The 19,601-nt window shown below is 38.8% G+C and overlaps 1 protein-coding gene across 1 annotated transcript in view; it reads right to left on the bottom strand.

The window, feature by feature from the left end:
* Window positions 1-10,134: 10,134 nt before the first annotated feature.
* Window positions 10,135-19,601, bottom strand: part of EVI5 (ecotropic viral integration site 5) — a 241,607-nt gene continuing 232,140 nt past the window's right edge. Inside the window, exon 20 of the mRNA XM_087447490.1 lies at window positions 10,135-15,356. Coding sequence (XP_087303616.1) covers window positions 15,300-15,356 — 57 coding nt within the window. The 3' untranslated portion in view covers window positions 10,135-15,299. The remainder of the gene's footprint in view (window positions 15,357-19,601) is intronic.

Raw genomic sequence — 19,601 nt, 5'->3', positions numbered from 1 at the left:
AGTTAGATTTAGATCACTACTTCATGAACAATAAGTCTCTAGCGTCAGATACCCGGAGAAGGGAGTGGTGCTCCTCAGTTCTTGCAAAATACGTACCATATTTTAGATTAATCTAAAATTGTCATGGAAAAAAAAAAGCTCTTTGAGCCCTTCCCCTAGAGAATGTTTTTAAGTGATTTTTAATTTGCATTGTAAATCTAAAGATTTGTGGAAAATATTTGGTTACCATGGCAGTGCTTCAAGCATGCTTTAATAAATCAGAGGTTTTACACAGCAATGGCCACACATCTAGTGTGCACCAGGCACTGGACCAGACACATATCTTAACTGTCTGCTTAGTTGTCCTCCTTACACTAATGTTCATTTGCTCAACACACCCTTTCTTTATAAATAAATGCAGAGGTAAGCAATCTTAATCAGAAGGATTGCAAATATTGAATTAGCAGAAGGGAAATTAAGGGCATTTTGTCAAGTTTTTATTTCTTGTGTACTTTGTCCTGGCCTAAGGTATAAAAATCTTAAAACAGTCCAAAACAAATCCTTCCCTTATTCCTTCTAGCCTGTGCAACAGCAGAAAAAGGCAAAAATTTAAAAGAAAATGATAAATGGGACAAAAGGAAATTTATTACCAATCAAGTTCTAGAGAAATGGCTGAACCATTTCCTTTGCATATTAGCAAGTTCTAAGTCAAAATTTCTTGAAAAGGCGCTGTGACTATTTAGTAGTTTAGTTGAATGTTGCTGTTTGAAGTATCAGAAAACATGGGGAGGCTATGAAGGGGACAAATAATCACCTTGCATATCACCTTAGAATAAATCCCTTTCATTCAGATTAAATCTAGTCATCTTGCTTTATTTGCCCTTCACAGCCTCTGAATTTCCAAAATAAAACTGGGGACTGGGACAGAGACACCCAGAGAGGAGCAGGTAGGAGGGAGATGACACCGAATCCCCTTATATCTTTTACGATTTGAACCTCGTGGATATTACCAATTCAAATAAATAAACATACATTAAAAAATATTTAACTAGTGAGATCAGGTCATTTCCCAAGTGTAGAGTGGTGAAATGTGATTCCTACACTAAGGGGGAACAGAGGAGAAAGGTAAGAAGAGGGCACCCAGAGAGGTTAAGAAACTTGCCAAGGAGCGGCGAAGAGGCAGGACTGGAAATGACAAAATGAGCCAGACTTTCCACTACTCCAAATTACCTCTCATTTACTACTAAACTGAGAGTGAAGAGAATAAGACACCCCCTCCCAGTGCACATTTTTAAAAGCTAGAAAGAATTGCTCCCCCCAGATGTTCCTTTGGACCTGAAATGCTTCTAATGGTAAGCAGAATATAGCCTTGGGGCATAATTTTTTATAAATACTGGTTTCCCCAAAAAAGGATATTAAAGTTACTAATTTTGTCAGTAATGTACTAATCATTATTGAATAACAATAATAAGGTATCTGTAGATGCCAAATAACAAATGACCTTCTTCATATGGCAAACACTTCCAAGCTCTGGCCAGTGGCCCATTTATTTCAAGCAGCATCTCATAGATCAGAATTTCCCTACAACAGAAGATTTGAGACATTTAAAAAAGAAAATTGTAACAGGATGTTACTAGTCTCTTGTTTATTTTTTCACAAAGCTTTACAGTTACCATTGCTGTTCTACTTGGGAGACGCATAGGAAGAGTGGGTGATGCTGAAACCCCAGAGAGGGGTGATGTTCCTATTTCCAGCATACATTTCTGTAATGTTTGGCTCATTTGATCCTCACAGCGATACTACTAGGCGGGGAAAGAGTCCAGGCTTTTTGTAGACAGCGGGTATCAATCTCTGTTCTGCCAGTTACTAGCCCTGCGAACTGGAGCAAGTTAGTTCAACTCACCCAGCCCCAGTTTCTCACCTGTGAAGTCAGAATATCTACTTACCTTGCAAGACCGTGGGGCAGACCTTTGATTTCCACTCTTCACGGGTTCCTCTGGGAGCCAAGAATGGAAGAGCGCTCCCAGTGAGGGTGTCCTAGGTTTAACCTCCCTCTTCCATGCCCTGCTTCAAATTTTTCAACTTGGCATAAGTAAACTTCGTTACAGCAACATGCAGGGACTTGGGTTGTTTTTTTTTTTTAACGTCAAAGTTCAGGGAAAAATGAATCAGGGACCTATTTTCATTTCTAGTTATTCTATGGGTTTATTTGGGGGGAAGTTAAATAATTTGTTTCAGGATTTAGTTTACCCATCTTTAAAACAGGAAATGCCTCCCATTTGTCAAATACCATGAACTATTGGCTAAAGAGTAGCTGTGGGAGACACACTGAAAGTAAAATCAATGTTTAAAAAACACAGTAAAAAGAAAAAAAAAATCACAGGATGGGACTGGGCATGAGGCTCCTCTATAAGCCACATAAAAGCTGTCATCTATAAGAAGGTGGTGCTTTATTTTTAAAATATATTTTTGATTCTAAGTTATATTAGGTATAATTTGATAAAGAAAGAAAAGAAGAAATCCCAGTAAAACAACTTTCCAGTAGTTTTGCTCTGCTTCTTTAAAAAAAAAAAATTGTAATCACATCATAGATACAAACGTGTATTCTGCTTTTTTTCACTGAATATTATAATATTTCTTCTTTCTAGTCTTTTTATTTTTCAGATTTTCTTTGGTTGAACAAAAAACTTTTTTTGTTTTTTTTGTGAGGAAGATCAGCCCTGTGCTAACATCTGCCAATCTTCCTCTTTTTTTGCTGAAGAAGACTGGCCCTGGGCTAATATCCATGCCTATCTTCCTCCACTTTATATGGGACGCCGCTACAGCATGGCTTGCCAAGCGGTGCGACTGTGCGTGCCCGAGATCCGAACCCGAGAACCCCGGGCCACCGCAGCAGAGCACACACACTTAACTGCTTGCGTCACCGGGCCGGCCACGAACAAAAAACTTTTTATAGTAAAAAGCATTTTAGTAAAAATCATGACAATCATCTTCCTCACTTTTACATTATCTTTCATCATTCTTAATAGCTATTGAAAGGATTCTATCACTAGATTACTATAATTTACTCAATCACTCCTGTCTTAGTATTTAGCTTGTTTTCGTTTTTTACTATTTTAAATAATGCAATGAAAAGTTTTCTGGATATAGCTTTGCCCACATTTTAAATTGTTTCTTTAGGATATATTTTTAGTGGAATTCCTGGATCCAACAATGATTATTTTTATGTCCCTTGATACCAGAAAAAGTGTTTTGGGTAGCATGTTTATGTAATGCATAAGCCAAAAGAATTCATATCACTTAACAAACAGTTAAAAGATTATAAAGTTTCTATGGAAAAGTTAGACCTTGATTAAAGACCAGACACAGGACTAGTTTTTATTTTATGCACAAGAAGTATTTGCTCTGGCCACAATGGTCATATTGCCATCGTTTCGTCCTCATGGGGTTAAGAAACTATTTAATTTTTGCCTTTGGATTAGGTGTCTTGCTGGGTGTAGTCAGATGGAAATAAGAGTTATATGTTTCTTTCTAAATTGTGTGAATTCAAGGAAAATAGATGCAGAGTGATAATTGTGTGATGCCTTAACTCAACTGTTAGGTAATATAATTGTCTCCCTTCTACTCTTACAAGTAGCAGGCTATCAAAATAAAGTTCAAATGACACTCTAAGTCAGAATAAGATTTGATGGTATCATCATTTATGGAAAGTGGGTAATGCTTTTTTACCAACATACGCAAAAATTGGGAAATGGGGTAAAAGAGAAATTTGTAGATAAACAAATTAATTTAAGACTTACACTATGAGTAAAACCCAATCTTATATTAATATTCAGAACCTTTTCAAACATGAGGAAAAACATTATTTTCTTTTAATAAACATTTTGGGACAGATATATTTAAATCTTGTCACATTGTAAAATACATTCTATTACTATAAAAAATTTAAATTAAACTTTTACGTAAAGGATTTGAAACATCTGAAGAGGGAGGGGGCTGTCAGCTTTGGTGTTCAGAGTTCAAATAAGAAAATTGTTAACCTCACCATGTATATATTTTTACATTGTTCCTAAGAACAGATTGACTGCATAAAGTGTCATCTTATGAGTGGGCTGCATGAGATGACTCTTCATAGAAACAAACCCAGCATGAACATTTATGGAAAAAAAAAGGAGTAGATTTTAGTTGGTGAATGGAAAATGTAACGAGAGAGAAAATGTAAAATTATTTTTCTTTTGAGTTTTTCATCATTTCCTCCAGGATGTTTGGTGATCATTTTACCCTAACCCCAGAGGAAACACTTCATTTTAAAACAGTAAAGCCTATGTATTGTAACTTTTAAAAACTATTCACAAAACACACCACCCCTGGAGGGAATGTCTGACCCTATACCTAGAGCTAAGTGGGGAATTGAGGCTCCTGGAAACCTCATGCTGGCTGAGGATGAGCCCACATGAATACCCCCAGGTTCTCCCTGAGAGGCAAATCCCTGGGCAGACAGCCTGAACCAGTAGTAGGCAGATGCAGCCCACTGGGTGTTGTAGTTCTGTCGCTGTGCTGGCCTCAAGGAGGAGAAGGAAAGGCTGGGAGCTCTCTGAGGCAGGCGTTAGAGTCATTTCTGTTTCCTGCATGAGGACACCAGCGGTTTAAGAAGCCCAGGCGCTGATAACTAGCAGTTTTTTTTTAACCCAACCAAATCTGTTGACTCCAAATCTTGTCTGTTCGAAACCACACTGATCCAGCACAGGGAGGAAAAGCCTTGAGCCAAAAGCCAAGTGCCTGTCATGGGCTTGGGAGGTGATGAGGATGGGGGAGATCATGCTAATGACTAAGTTTTATTGGTAGAGGAGAGGGAACAAATTCCCTCACCTTCTGCTGCAAGCTTCTAATCAATCACCCCGGCAGTGTGGAGTTACCTGGTGTGCTGCTCGTCACGAGCCCAGAAAACAGCATCAAGTGAGTAAGTTGCTGAACGTGCCATGGCTAGATGATAGAACATTTGTAAAGTAGGTGAAACAAAAACTAAAACACACTTCCATATCCCACCACCTTAGTTTAACCACTAGTAAAATCTGATTGCTTTTTTCAATCTTAAAAAAAAAGAGTCTAGATGTATATTTTGCATACTACAATCATATTGTATAATTGTCCATTTAGATGATATGCTATGATTATTTTTTTGTTCACCTTTTACCGAACAGTTGTATCGTTTCTCTTTTTCCTTACTATAAATGATGCTTTGATTTTTTTAACTGCATTTGGGTTTTTATGTATAATTCTTTAAGATTGATAGCAGGAAGTGGAATTACTACATCAAAGGGTAAGAACATTTTAAAGTTTATGAACACATATTGACAAATTATTTTCCCAAATGAGTGTAATAATTACACCCCTGCCAAGAAAAATTATAAAAACCACAGTAACTGAGGGGCAAAAGAATACAGTAATAAAAGGCATGGACTCTGAGCCTGATTTCCATAGTCTGGAGATTCTGGCTCTGTCATTTATTATCCTTAGAAAAGTTCCTTAACCTCTCTGTCCCTCAGGTTTTTTATCTGTAAACATGATCACAATAATAGCATCCACGTCATAGGTTGTTGCACTGCACAGATGCAACATGTTAACAGATGTGAAGCATAGAGTAGGCATGTACTAAGTTATTTAATATAGTTATTATTACTATCCACCAGGCACTATTGGAGGCCCTTGTATACATTATCTCTAACCATCCCAAGAAACAGGCTGTGGAAATAGACTTGGAGAGGTCAGACTTCCCCAGATTGCACAGCCAGAGAAGGACAGAGCCCAGATTCAAACCCAGTCCAGCCTGGCTGCAGACCCTGGGTGGGCTCCAGGAGGTAGGCCCAGGGCCTCACAGTGTGGGAGCAGTAGCTGGCACACTGCGGGCAGTGCCCAGGACTTGCCAGGAAGCATTTTAATATGGATTTCTGACATCCCCAGTCAGACCGACCTCCTGAGAGTCCCAGGGTCCCTTCGCTGGCTCACAGGCCTCATCTCCCACAGAAGCCTTTGGGGTCTGGGCTTTCCAAGATCACTTCCAATTCTCACCATCTGTGTCCCCATCAAATTGAGAAGTTCATTGGGGCTGAGGCTGGTAGTGACGTGCCCAAGGATCATTGCCTCTTCCTACAATATTCTTAACTGTTCCTGTTGTCAGGTAAGGGCCAATTCAGCCGCAGGGGACACCATGAGCTTTTGTTAAAACACACTCACCCACCACACAGATACACATCCCTACGCATAACCCCCGATCCTTATCCGATGAGAGAATGAGGAGGGCTTCTGTGCAAATCAGGGATTTACTCGTGCACCTCCCAGTCTCTTTGTTCAGTACTGGAAGGCAGAACATCCTGGTGGCAACAGGGTAACACAAGGAATAGCACCAGAATGAACTCTGCCTCAGGATATAATCAGGGTGACCAGTGTGGAGGCTGAGTTTAAAAGCAGCCATTGAGGCCTGAAGGATGGAAAGGCCCAGTGCTGGAGGGTGGGGTTCGTGGACTCAGTTGCACAATTCAGTTTAATTCAACAAATATTCATTGGACATTGGTTGAATGTCATGCATTATGCTCTGTGTGGGGTACAGAGAGGAATCTGGGGGGGTGTGTCTCTGCTCTCCTTCCACCCACTGAAAAGTGAATATAGCAGGGAAGGTGAAAAAAAGAAAAAACTAATGCATGAAGAATATTTCCCTCCTATCCCAGCTGTCTGAGACACCATCTGGCCTGGCATACAGGGACTTTTCTTTTGACCAGTGTGATGGTTAATTGTAGGTGTCAACTTGACTGGGCTAAGGGATGCCCAGATAGCTGGTAAAACATTATTTCTGGGTGTGTCTGTGAGAGCGAGGTTTCTCTCTCTCTCTCTCCCTCTCCCTCTCCCTCTCTCTCTCTCTCTCTTCTTGATCTGGGATGTCCATCTTCTCTCGTCTTGATCTGCTCCTGCCCTCGGACATTGGAGCTCCTGGTTCTAAGGATTTCAGAACCCTTGACTTACACCAGCGCCCCCTCCCCGCCATATCCTTCCCCCCACCCCCCGCCCTGTTCTCAGACCTTCAGCCTTGGACTGGAGTTATACCATCAGTTACCCTGGTTCTCAGGCATTTGAACAGACTGAATTATACCGTTGGTTTCCTAGTTCTACAGCTTGCAGATTATGCCTCCATAATAGTGTGAGCCAATTCCTATAATAAATCTCCTCTTATATATGTATACGTATATCCTATTAGTTCTGTTTCTCTGGGAACAGATACAACTAGTCAGCACATTGCACAGTTTCTGCTACAGATCTGAAACTCACATGATATGGATCTTGGATTAGGATTTTGGAGCATCAAAATATTCAACCACTTGCAAAAGAATGTGATTTACTTTTTGCACAAAGACATTTTTGCTTCTGGTTTGGGAAGCATTTTGCAGTTTGGATTGTAGAAAGGCATATGATTTTGGCATATTCCATCACGCACCTAACAAAAACTTCCCAAAGATTTGTGTAGGATTCTCTGAGGAAGGAATCAAAGTGGGTGGGTGGAAATGTTTTGTTCTTTCTTCCTTCTTTTTTCTTTCTTTCGCTTCCTTCTTTTCTTTCTTTCCCTTCTTTCTTTTCTTTTTTTCCTTTCCTTCTTTTCTTTTTCCTCTTCCTTCTTGTCTTTTTTTCTGTTCTTCTTTTCTTCCTTTCCCTTCCTTCCTTCCCGCTCTCCCTCCCTTCCTCCCTTCCCTCCCTCCCTTCCTCCCTTCACTCCCTCCCTCCCTCTCTCTTTCTTACCACAAACTTGAGATTAACTATTACTATTAACTTTTCTTGGTACCAAGATCAGATATATTTCTCTCTGGGATCCCAAAAAGTGGTTATTATGTGATAGAAATGAACAATGTTCTCATACATCCTTAAGATAGATGCAACAAAAGTTGCTGTTTCTCACAACACTCAATATACATTGTTGCCATCACACAAAAGTACAATTTGGTAAAATTATACTTTGGGAAACTACGGCACTGTCTAGCAAGGTACCAGCTGTCTATTGATCTGGTTTAATCCATGGATATGTTTTAGACTAGGCTGTCTGAAAAAGTGCATAAGCTGATGTATACTTCAGATAATCCTCCCTGAAAATTGCTTCTCCTTACTGAGTTTTTAATAAATATTGGACAAGATGAGATTATACTCCCAGCTAAATCCTGGAATGCAGTTATTCTGAGTTGTCTAAATGCAGACCCATATGCCTTAATGGACAATTCAAGGGTAGAGTTTGACCTATTATGAAAGCTGAGGTACCTAAGGACAGCTGGCTGTATTAAAGGTTCTTCTCACCTACATGGGAAAACCAAAGTCAGGTGTAACCTTTCCTGAGGAAATTGTTTTGAGTCTGCATAGCACACAAATGAGATCATAAAAGGTCACATCCATAGAACATGGCCAAAACAATATTTTTCCAACTTTATATTTTCCACACAGAAAAGTTTAAAGAATAGTACAATGATCATCCAAATAATTCCAACTAGATTCAACACTAACATAACATTGATATAAACTTTTTTTAATATTAGCACCAAAATAAAATCTTAATTAAGCACCCCCACAAGTCATAACTTTGAGTAGTGCTACTTCCTGCCATACCCTCCAGGATAAAATATTTGTGATGTACATGGAGGTAATTAAACAAAGTAACTTATATAACAGTGTTATAAAGTTATAAACCAGTTAAAAGATGACAAATACCTACCAGATACTTACCAAATGTAAATTTATTTTGAAATATCCAACCTTTCTGGCAGTGATGAGCCAAGAGGGTTTAGCAGGAGCTCTGAGTTTGAGATACTAAGAATCATCTTACACACATATAGAATACTGCAACGCTTGCCTTTCTGTTTTTTACAACAGAAAGGAGTTGTCTCATCTACAAAAACTGTTTTATCTCTCAGGTTCTTTAAGGTTAATATAAGCATCAATAGCAGCAGCAGGATAGAGTGTATCTGTGTTGAACTTGTGCAGTTGGCCCCGTAACCAGTTCCTGCCAACAGACCTAGAGGCTGAGAAAGCCCAAAGCAATCAAAAGTGTAATGTTGGCTTTCAATAGACAAGTCATGTCTAAAGTCTGCCTAGTCCTTATGTACAATATTAGCCTGAAAAACCCAGGCTTGAAATTTGTCAGTCAAGCTAATAACTAATTTTTATTGGTTGTGGACTATGAGGTTGTGTCAAGTTCTTTTCCCATATTATCTCATGGAATTCCACAACCCTATGAAGGAGGCAGTGTTATTATTATTATTCCTATTTTATGGGTGAGGAAACTGAGGCTTAGAGAGTAACTTTGCCCAAAGTCCTACAGTTACTTAATGGGATTCAAACCTAAGTGGATTTGGCATTAAAGCCCAGACTCTTACCACTTTGGTTATGATGCTCCCCCTATAATAAACAAACACTAGATGGTCTTTTATTCAGGCTGGCTTTTTAAAAGATGAGATGAATGCTGCTCTTCTGCCAGCCTGATCATGCCTGTAGAGAGAATAATACCTCTTGTTTATAAGGATCAGGGCTTGTAATTCACAGCAATTCTTAAACAGCTCTAGAAATAAAGTTTATTTTCTTTTATAAACTTTTATTGATGTATAATTTACATAGCGTAAAAGTGCATAAATCTTAAGAGCACAGCTTGGTTAATTTTTACACAGAAATACACCCAAGTGAAGATCTAGAATATTACCAGCATCCCAGGTGCTTTATTGAATTTGTATTTTTTAATCAGTTGCTGAAAGTGGGAGACCATTACTGAGCTCTGGTTAGAAATTGGCTTGGGAGCTACAAAAATCTAGACCATCGACCATGGTTTGTAGAGTTAAGTCAAGTGAGCCTCCTACGAGCCAACTCACATCTGGGATGCCCGCCATCATCTTGCCTTGGAGACTGTGTTCAAAGTGCCAAATCTAATGGCCTGACTCAGTTTCTCCCAGAAGTTCATAGAAAATGAGGTTTTATTGTTTTTGTTTTGTTTTCCTAGAAAATATCAAACATATAGAGACAGAATAGTAAAATATACCCCATGTACCCATCACCCAGCTTCAACAGTAAATCTATGGCTAAACTTGTTTTATTTATCTCCCCACCCACTACTCCCCTCCTCCACCTGACTATTTTGAAGTAAATTCCAAATATCATATCATTTCTTCTGTAAGTATTTCAGGATGTCTCTATAAAGAATAAAGACTTTTTTCAGCAATAGCTTTTGAGGCAAAGAAAAGTTACAGAAGATCTTTAATTTTATAAGGGTTAGGTAGCCATTCCAGTTTTTGGTTTTTCATCATCAATCCTACTAAGGTTTTCTTGGCTACCCAGCAGTCATTGACAAATCACGTACGAGCAAGGTGACACCTTCATTTTCAGTGAAAACTGGATATGAGTTTTCTACATGCAAAGCAGTTTATTTTAAATTCCGCTGATGATAAATCACCAGATGTTTGAAAGCTCTCAGCCACCTCACTCTTCTTAGTGCTCTGACAGCCCTAATCTAATTCCTAAGTATTACGGCTCTAGGACAGGGATGCTCTTAGTTAAGCCAGAGAAAATTTAACTCTATAAGTAATCCAGAGTATTCATTCTAAGGATGGTTAGAAGCATAATAGTGATAATATATGTTGTAACTACAATCTATGAAGCTCTCTCTCAGATTTTGTTGTTGTTAGTGCCATCAAGGCTATTCCGACTCCTAGCAACCCTATGTACAGCAGAGTAGAACCCTGCCCAACCTTTTTTTGCACTATCCTCTCACCTTCTGGTGCTATATTAGACAATGCTCTGCTGCTATTCATAGGGTTTTCATGGCCAATTTTTTTGGAAGTGGGTGGCCAGGTCATTCTTCCCAGTCTGTCTAGTCTGGAAGCTCCGCTGAAATCTGTCCACCATGAGTGACCCTGCTGGTATTTGAAATATCGGTGGTATAGCTTTCAGCAGCACAGCAACATGCAGCTGCCACAGTCTGACGACCAACAGATGAGTGGTGTGTGGTTCCCCGACTGGGAAACAAACTCTGTCGTGGTGGTGAGAGCACCAAATTTTAACCACTAGACCACCAGGGCTGGCTCTCTCTCAGATTAGAGAGGGAAATTTCCCCCAAATGTATTCAACACCACCAAGTTTCCATTTATAATAAATATATGTTTTCAATTTAAATAAGCTTATCTGTTTCCAAAAGTATATTCTATAAGGAAAATGAACATTCTTTCATATTACTAATGGGAATGTTAATTTGTGGAGGGTAAATCGGCAATATGTATCAGAAAAAAGTACTTAAGATATACATAACTTCTGATCTAGGAATTCTGCTTTTAGTAATATAAGGAAATAAAGACGTGTTACAACTTACTTCAAGCAGGTTCATGGCAATAACAGGAAATGCATGCATAACAATAGGGCATTGGTTAATTAAATTAAAGAATGTTCATATGATGTACAGCCATCAAAATACGTAGAAAAAGGTAAGTTTAAAAAATCAGGTCACATAACAATTGGGTATACATGTATTCCCAATTTTGAAAAATAAACAACTAGCTAACTAACTAAACAAGGAAAACAGGAGAGAAAAGACAGGAAAATTAGAAGAGCAATCCAGGAGCCCCAGCATCTCACTAATAGAATGAGAAAGGAAATTATTACAGAAGTAAGAAAATATTTCCAATCTGAAGGACGTTAAGTCTCCCTGTTGAAAGGATCCAGTGAGGGCCCAACACAATAAATGCAAAAAGTTCCCATATCAAGGGACACCATTGTGAAATTTCAGAACCCAAAGATATTGGGGGACACCAGGCAGTCTCTGCCCTATCAATCACATAGAATAAAATCATTTTCAGACTAGCAACATCTCACAACATTTAACTCCCATGCATCTTTCTCGGGACGCAACTGGAGGATGTAGTGTAATTACCTAGAATTTGGAACTGATGATGAAGATGAGAAAAATTCCATCACTTACTAGCTATATAACCTTGGGCAAATTACTTAAGCTCCTTATGCCCTAATTTTCTTATCTGTAAAATGAAGGTATTTATATTGTTGTGAGGATTAAGTGACTTAATATACAAAAAGTACTTAGCTAAATGTAATGTGGTATCCTGGATTAGATCCTGGAACAGAAAAAAAAAGGACATTAGTAGAAAGACTGGTGGGATCTGAATAAAGTTTGTAATTTAGTTAAAACTATCATACCATTAATAATTTCTTATTTTGACAAATGTACTATAGTTATGTTAGACATTAGAGGAAGCTGGGTGAAGGGTATAAGGGAACTCTCTGTACTATCTTTGCAACTTTTCTGTAAATCTGAAATTATTCCAAAATAAAAGATTTATATTAAAAAAAGTACTTCACTCCTACCTCACACCATATACAAAATGGATCATCAACCTAAATGTAAGAGCTAAAACTATGAAACTCCTAGAAGAAAACATAGTGACCTTGAACTAGGTAATGCTTTCTTACATATGACACCAAATGCATAAGCAACCAAAGAAATAACAGACAAAATGGACTTCATCAAAATCAAACACTTTTGTGCTTCAAATGACACCTTAAGGAAGTGAAAAGATAGCTCATGAAATAGGAGAAAATATTTGCAAATCATATATCTGATAGGGGACTTGTATGCAGAATATATAAAGAATTCTTACAATTCAACAATAAAAAAACAAATGACCCAAATAAAAATGGACAAAGGATTTAAATAGACATTTCTCCAAAGAAGATACACAAAGGGTCAATAAGCACATGAAAAGATGCTCAACATCATTAGACATTAGAGAAATGCAAATCAAAACCATAATGAGATATAACTTCATACCCACTAGGAAGGCAATTTTAAAAAGTTGGGGTGGAATAACAAGTGTTGGCAAGGATATGGAGAAAGTGAAACCCTCATACATGGGTGGTGGGAATGTAAAATACTGCACACACTTAAAACAGTTTGACAGTTTCTCAAAATGTTAAACATAGAGTTACTACATGACCCAGAAATTCCACTCTTAAGTATATACCCAAGAGAATTGAAAACCTATGTCCACACAGAAATGTGAACATGAATGTTCATAGCAGCATCATTCATGATAGCAAAGAACTGGTAACAACCCAAATGTTTATCAACTGATGAATGGATGAACAAAATGTGGGATACCCATACAATGGAATATTATTCAGAAGAAGAAAAAAAAGGAATGAAGTATTAATGCATGCTACAACATGAATGAGCCTCAAAAACATTATGCTAAGTGAAATACACACAAAAGGTCGCATATTGTATAATTCCATTTATATGAAATGTCCTGAATAGACAAATCCATAGACAAAAAAAGTAGATTAGTAGCTGAGGGAGGAGAGAATAGAGAGTGACTGCTAATGGGTATGGGTTTTTTTTGATGGAGTGATGAAAATATTCTGAAATTGATGTGAATATTTTGAAATTGATGTGAACCATTATCACTAGTGGTGATGGTTGCACAACTCTATGCATATCCAAAAAAATTATATAATTGTATACTTTAAAGGCTGAATTTTATGGTATGTGAATTATATCATAATAAAGCTGTTATTTAAAAAATGTACTAGAATAGTTGTTGGCACAAAGTAAGTACTATGTTTCCAACTATTCACTGCCTCTCCCTGGGGGAGTCTTAGTCATGTGACTTATCTCAGCCAATAAAATGTAACTGGAAGTGATGTATATCACTTCCTGGCAGAAGTTTTGGAAGCCAGCATGTCATCACCATATCACTTTTCCCTCTGTGATAACAATCAGCAATGTTCAAAATAGAAGTGGCTTCCTCAGCCTGGTGCCTAGAGTAAAAACAATGTAGGGCAGAGCAGCAGCCAACTTTTGATGGACATGTAGCATGGGTGAGAAATGATGTTGCAAGCCACTGAGATTTTAGGGTATGTGATACTACTACTACTACTACTAACAACAACAACAACAACAACAACAACAACAAATAGTGTAATTATCACCACTGGCAGAAATTAGGAAATAGACTGTCCGGCCATCACCTCAAACAATACGTTTATGTGGGAATACATATAGACAGTGGAAATGTGGAACTGGAGTGCAGATGAGAAGTTGAGGCAGGGGAAGGAACAATCAAGTCAATAACTATCTTTGGAGTGGCCTGTACTGGTTCTGGCGACTCAGAGATGCAATGCATAATGCCTCTTTTAGCTAACACTGATTGAGCACTCAGTGTGTGCTGAGCCCTTTTGGGCCCTCGTTCATGCATTGTCTCCAGTCTCACCAAAGAGCAGTTTGGTGATGAACAAGCAGCTTCTCCAATTTTAACCCATAAATAAACAATTCTATTTTAGAGAAATTAGTGAAGTGAATGAAAGGCTGTGGGATCTGCTTAAAATAGCTACAGTGTCAAGGGCTGTGAGCCAGACCAAACAACACACCTTCCCACACACCCCACTTGGGCCTGTGATTACTCAAATCCCAGCACTGGCCGGTGGAAGCTGCCTGCCAGGAACATCCCTCCAAAAGCACAACTGGAAAGCAGTTTGCCAGAAAAGGGCAGAGCTGGACCTGGCCTTAGCCTTTGAATTGACTAAGAGTTAACTGGCAGGGAAAGGCATGACATTTTTCTTCATATTTATAAAATTATGCTTAACATCACGACTCGCCACTGTTTGGTTTTCCACCTCCTCTCCTGGCAGTTTGCTTCTGCAGTTTTGGCAGTAGCCCAGCCAGGCTGAGGAGGTGGCGGAGAGGCACGAGGCTCAGGGACTTCTCTAGGCTGAACAGCCTAAGCCTGACCAGAAGCTGATCTGAGAGAAAGGAAGGTGCAGAGACGAACATTTATTCATGCACCAAAGGTTACAAACTCTCTCTTTGTAAATGGAGGGTGGCTGGCCCAATCCAGTGAAGGGAACAAGGGAAGAAGCTGGACCTTGAGACATACAAAATGGAAGTGACAATGCAGGGCAGTGGGGAATAGACATCATCTCTTCTACCCACGGGGAAGAGTCAGCCTGGTCGGGTTCAGGCAGGTCCACACACAATTGTGCCTTGAAGGAAGAGGTATAGCAAATACCAAGGAGGGGCCTAGTCCTAGTCCTGGGGTGGGAAGGGCAGAGGTGATACCACAGACCAGGAAAGCCTCTGCCTGGAGAGGAAGAACACTTGGTGGGGGAGGAGACGAGGTTCGAGGCACGGGGACTTGACTAGCCGCTCTCGTCTGGTCTGCTGTGGCGGGCTGTGTGCAATGGCTGCCTGTCCCGCCCCCTGAAGCAGAGGCAGGGAACAGTTAGGAGCTCCCAGGTGCATCTCAACTGCCACAGCATCTTTCAGCCTTGGAGTCTCTCATGTGTACAGTAAGCATTTCCTTTAAAAAAAAATCAGAGAAACAACATCTTTAAAGTCATCTGGTTTCTTTCCACCTGGCCCTGCTCTCTCCTGTTACTGAGGACAGCCTCAGAGAAGATTCTTTGCAGTCTCTGAAAAAGTGGCCAGCCCTGAACGACAAGGGAGTGAAGACACAGCAGCTGATTGATCTCACTGTGGACACAGTAGCAGCTACCTTCTAAGAGTCAATTCAGGAAGATATAAAAAGGTTCTCTGGGCCTGAAATCCCACACACTGGTTTAAGATGCTTCATTTCTAGACATCCTTGATAAAATCTAGAGTGCAGGAGAGATGTAGCATACACCCAAATCAGGAGACATTAGCACCTGGCTAAGAGCAGGTCATTGGATAGAAGACAATGGGGCATACAGAATAGTTGGGACAGGGATCGTGGGCCCTGCCCTGGTGTGTGTGTGGGAGAACTTCTGGATGGGCAGGGAGTGGGGAAGGGGGACAAAGGAGGCCCTTTCCCCCAAGCTGGACGTAATCTCTGAATTCCCACGGCGCTGTATCTGTCCCCTTGTCTCTCTCATTCCACGTGTGAGGACAGGAGTTGGTCTGTTTCATCGTTGCCTCAACAGCGCCTGGTTGATCCTTGTACCAAAGCAGTATGCAGTCATCAGAGGACTCTGGTGCTAGGCTGCCTGCGTCTGTATTTCACAGATGTCGTTTACCTCACTTGATTAGTGAACAAACTGAGGTACAGTGACTTATTCAACTATTCATTCACTCATTCAACAAATATCTATTGCGTGCCAAGGCACTGTTATGAATACTGGAAATAGAGACAGAAAGCATCAAGCTTGCGTTCTAGTGTGGGGAGACAAACAAAAACAAATAAAGATATGAAACGCCTAGGATGTCAGACAGTCATCAATGCTGTGGAGAAAAGTAAAGCTGGGAAGGGGCTTTCTAAAAGGAAGGGTCAGAAAAGGCCTCCTGTGCAGGTGACACTTGAGCAGAGCCCAGGAGAAGGCAGGGAGCCAGCCATGTGGGAACGTGGCAGAAGACCATAACAGGAAGGGCCAGGCCCTGGGTGGGAGTCTGGTGTACAAGGAGCAGCAAGGAGGCTGTAAGGTTCTTCTGTGACTTGTCCTGGTTTCAAAAACACAAAGCTTGAGTTCCAGTCTGCTACCAGAATTTCATACCTAAAAAAACTGTTTTTTATTTCATGGGCACTATAAATTTCTTCAGGTTTTGGTTTTTTTCTTCCTTCTATATATCTTTATTTGAACATATTTATAAGCTGACTCTTGTTTTTAACAGGCCTAATTTTTAACATTTTCACCATTTTTAAGTGTAAAATTCAGTGGCATTAAATACATTCAGTGTTGTGCCACCATCACCATTATCCATTTCCAGAACTTTTTCATCGTCCTAAACAGAAGCTCTGTATCCATTAAAAAATAATTCCCCTTCCCTTAACACTCCCTAACACTCCGGTAATGTCTGTTCTATTTCTGCCTATGAATTTGCTACTCTAGGTACTTCATATCAGTGGAACCATACTATGTGTCTGGGTTATTTCACTCAGCAAGTTTTCAAGGTTCATCCACATTGTAGCATGTATCAGAATTTCATTCCTTTTTATTGTTGAATAATATTCGATTTTATATATGACATTTTATTTACCCATTCACCTGTTGATGGTCATTTGTTGTTTCCACTTTTTGGTTATTGTGAATTATGCTATTATGAACATTGGGGTACAAATATCTGAGTCCCTGCTTTCTTCTTAGTCACGTGCTACGTAACGTTTTGGTCAACAATGGACCACATATATGATGGTGTTCCCATAAGATTAGTACTATACAGCCTAGGTGTGTAGTAGGCTATACCATCGAGGTTTGTATAAGTACATACTACGATGTTCGCACAAGGATGAAATCGCCTCACGATGCATTTCTCAGTACACATCCCCGTTGTTAACGCGTGACCGTATATATCTAGAAGCGAAATTGCTACATCATATGGTAATTCTATGTTTAGCTTTTTTTAGGAACGGTCAAAACTGTCCCACAATGGCTGCACCGTTTTACATTCCCAGCAGCAAAGCAAAAGGGTTCCCATTTTTCCATATCCTTACCAACACTTATTTTCCGTTTTTTTTTTTTTTAAATGGCCATTCTAATAAGTGGCACCTCATTGATTCAGGTTTTACTCTTCTCACTGACTACTAGAAACAAGTTTGTGTTCCATCTTCAATAGGTGTATATATTTTTAGTTTTAGTCCTAGTGGCCCTTTGTTTTTTGACCCACTTCTAAATTTATACCAGAGATTCTCAATTGGGGGCAATTTTCACTCTCAGTTCTTCCTCTTGGGGACATACGACAATGACTGGAGACATTTTGGGTTGCCACAACTAAAGGAGGAGATGCTGCTGGCATCTGGTGGGTAGAGGCCAGGGATGCTGCCAAACATCCTTCAATGTACAGGACAGCCATCTGCAACAATTTGGCCCCAAATGTCAATAACGCTAAGGCAGAGAAATCTTGGATTATAACTAGCTTGTCATATTTCATACACCTTTATAAAGTGCCTTAAATAATTTTGGGAATAAAACAGAATATATAGTGAACTACTGCTTCTGAACTAAATGATATTAACATTGTGATAAAGATGCAGAAGGCATACTTTTTTATAATAGCCTCAATATGTATATTCAAATTATATGTATTTGAATATATTATTGAATTAGTTGCTAATTAATTTAATAACCTAAAATACAATCTAAGATGAAAGTATTGCCATTAATATTTTTTTTAAAATTAGCATGTTCCTGAAGCAAATAACAAGTCTAGATAACTGGCCTTTCATTAAATTGAAAAATATCATGTACCAGGCTCTCTGTTGGACACTAATTACACATGGGTGGACCAGGTGGATATGGTCCCTGTACCCATAGAGCACAAACCTCACTAATGAACATCTGATGTTAGGCCAATCATTTCTTAATAGTGTTTTGATGCCTCTCCCCTTTTAAGTTGAATAGTTGAAGGAAACAGAAATTCTTATAAAATGAAAAACTTTAATTGTTTAAAGCAAAGGCACAAGTAAACATTTCAGGTTATCATACAATGTTACAATAAGAAATTCCAACAGTAAAATGAAATACATTATAATTTTGCATCTCTATAGTATATCTAATGTATTATTCTATCATCTCTTCTTTGGAGTGAAAAGAAGGGATAGGTAGATCAATGAATGTGATGTAAAAACTTGGATTATAAATATCATCCACTCCACTTCTAACCAGAAATTTTAATTTCAGTAGAATGAATGAAAATTAATTTAAAAAACTTACTATTTTGTTAATAATAGAGCAGCAATAACTTTCAGGCTAAAGCTCATTGTTTTAATAAAGTAAATCATTGATTTCATGAAATGTTAGCTGTTGATGTCTGGTACTAGACAATAATCAAGCTGGCCATGAAAAGGCTTTACCAAAACACAATTCACATACTTATTTTACTTTAAATCTGAAAATTATAGTGCATCCTGTGAACGATAAGGAGAATGAGGAACCAAATCATTTCTTATGTCAGAAATAAAATACTTAAAAAAGCCTAGACCTTGTTTTCAATCAAAGGCACTATCTGGAGAGTAACAAGCTGCCTCATGTTCAGAGCTAAGAAAAGCTTTTATCTTTCCAACACAGACGGCCAGTTAGTTGGGACCTGATGTCTCAATTAGTCATCAAACATTGAGTGCCTGATATCTATCAATAAAAAGGGTAGAAATTGTGTAAAGTTATGTCTTTGACTTCTTTTTCCAGGAAGAAAAAATTTACCACTAATTTTTTAAAAGGCTGTTAAAATATTTTCTTGATCTAAAAGGTCTCTGTTTCATCACTTCAATGCAATTTCCATTTTATTCACATCACTTGTAGCCTCTACTCTCAGCATTTCAACCCAGGATGGCAATGACATCAGGCAGGTAACTATCCCACGGGAGTAAGTTTTTTTTTTATTGTGAGTTTTTAATTTATTTCATTCACTCTCTCTGCCCCCTCGAATATTCCTCAACTCTAAGTGTTTAACTGAATAACATTTAAATGACACAAAAATACCAGACATTAAATAAAATCTATCAAGAGAACATTGTCCAATGCCTCAAAGTCTTAATTTGAATGGAGTTAAATCACAACATAATATCCTATTGCATTCTAAAGCCCAGGGAGATTTTAAATGCTTCTAAGGAGTATTTGAGATCTTGATCTTGAAT

The sequence above is a fragment of the Ceratotherium simum genome, chromosome 2 (genome assembly GCF_057802395.1).
Source record: "Ceratotherium simum simum isolate JZ-2026a chromosome 2, ASM5780239v1, whole genome shotgun sequence".
Taxonomy (NCBI): Eukaryota; Metazoa; Chordata; class Mammalia; order Perissodactyla; family Rhinocerotidae; genus Ceratotherium; species Ceratotherium simum.
Note: the sequence above shows the minus strand (reverse complement) of the source record. Positions and strands in the feature narration are given on the sequence as shown.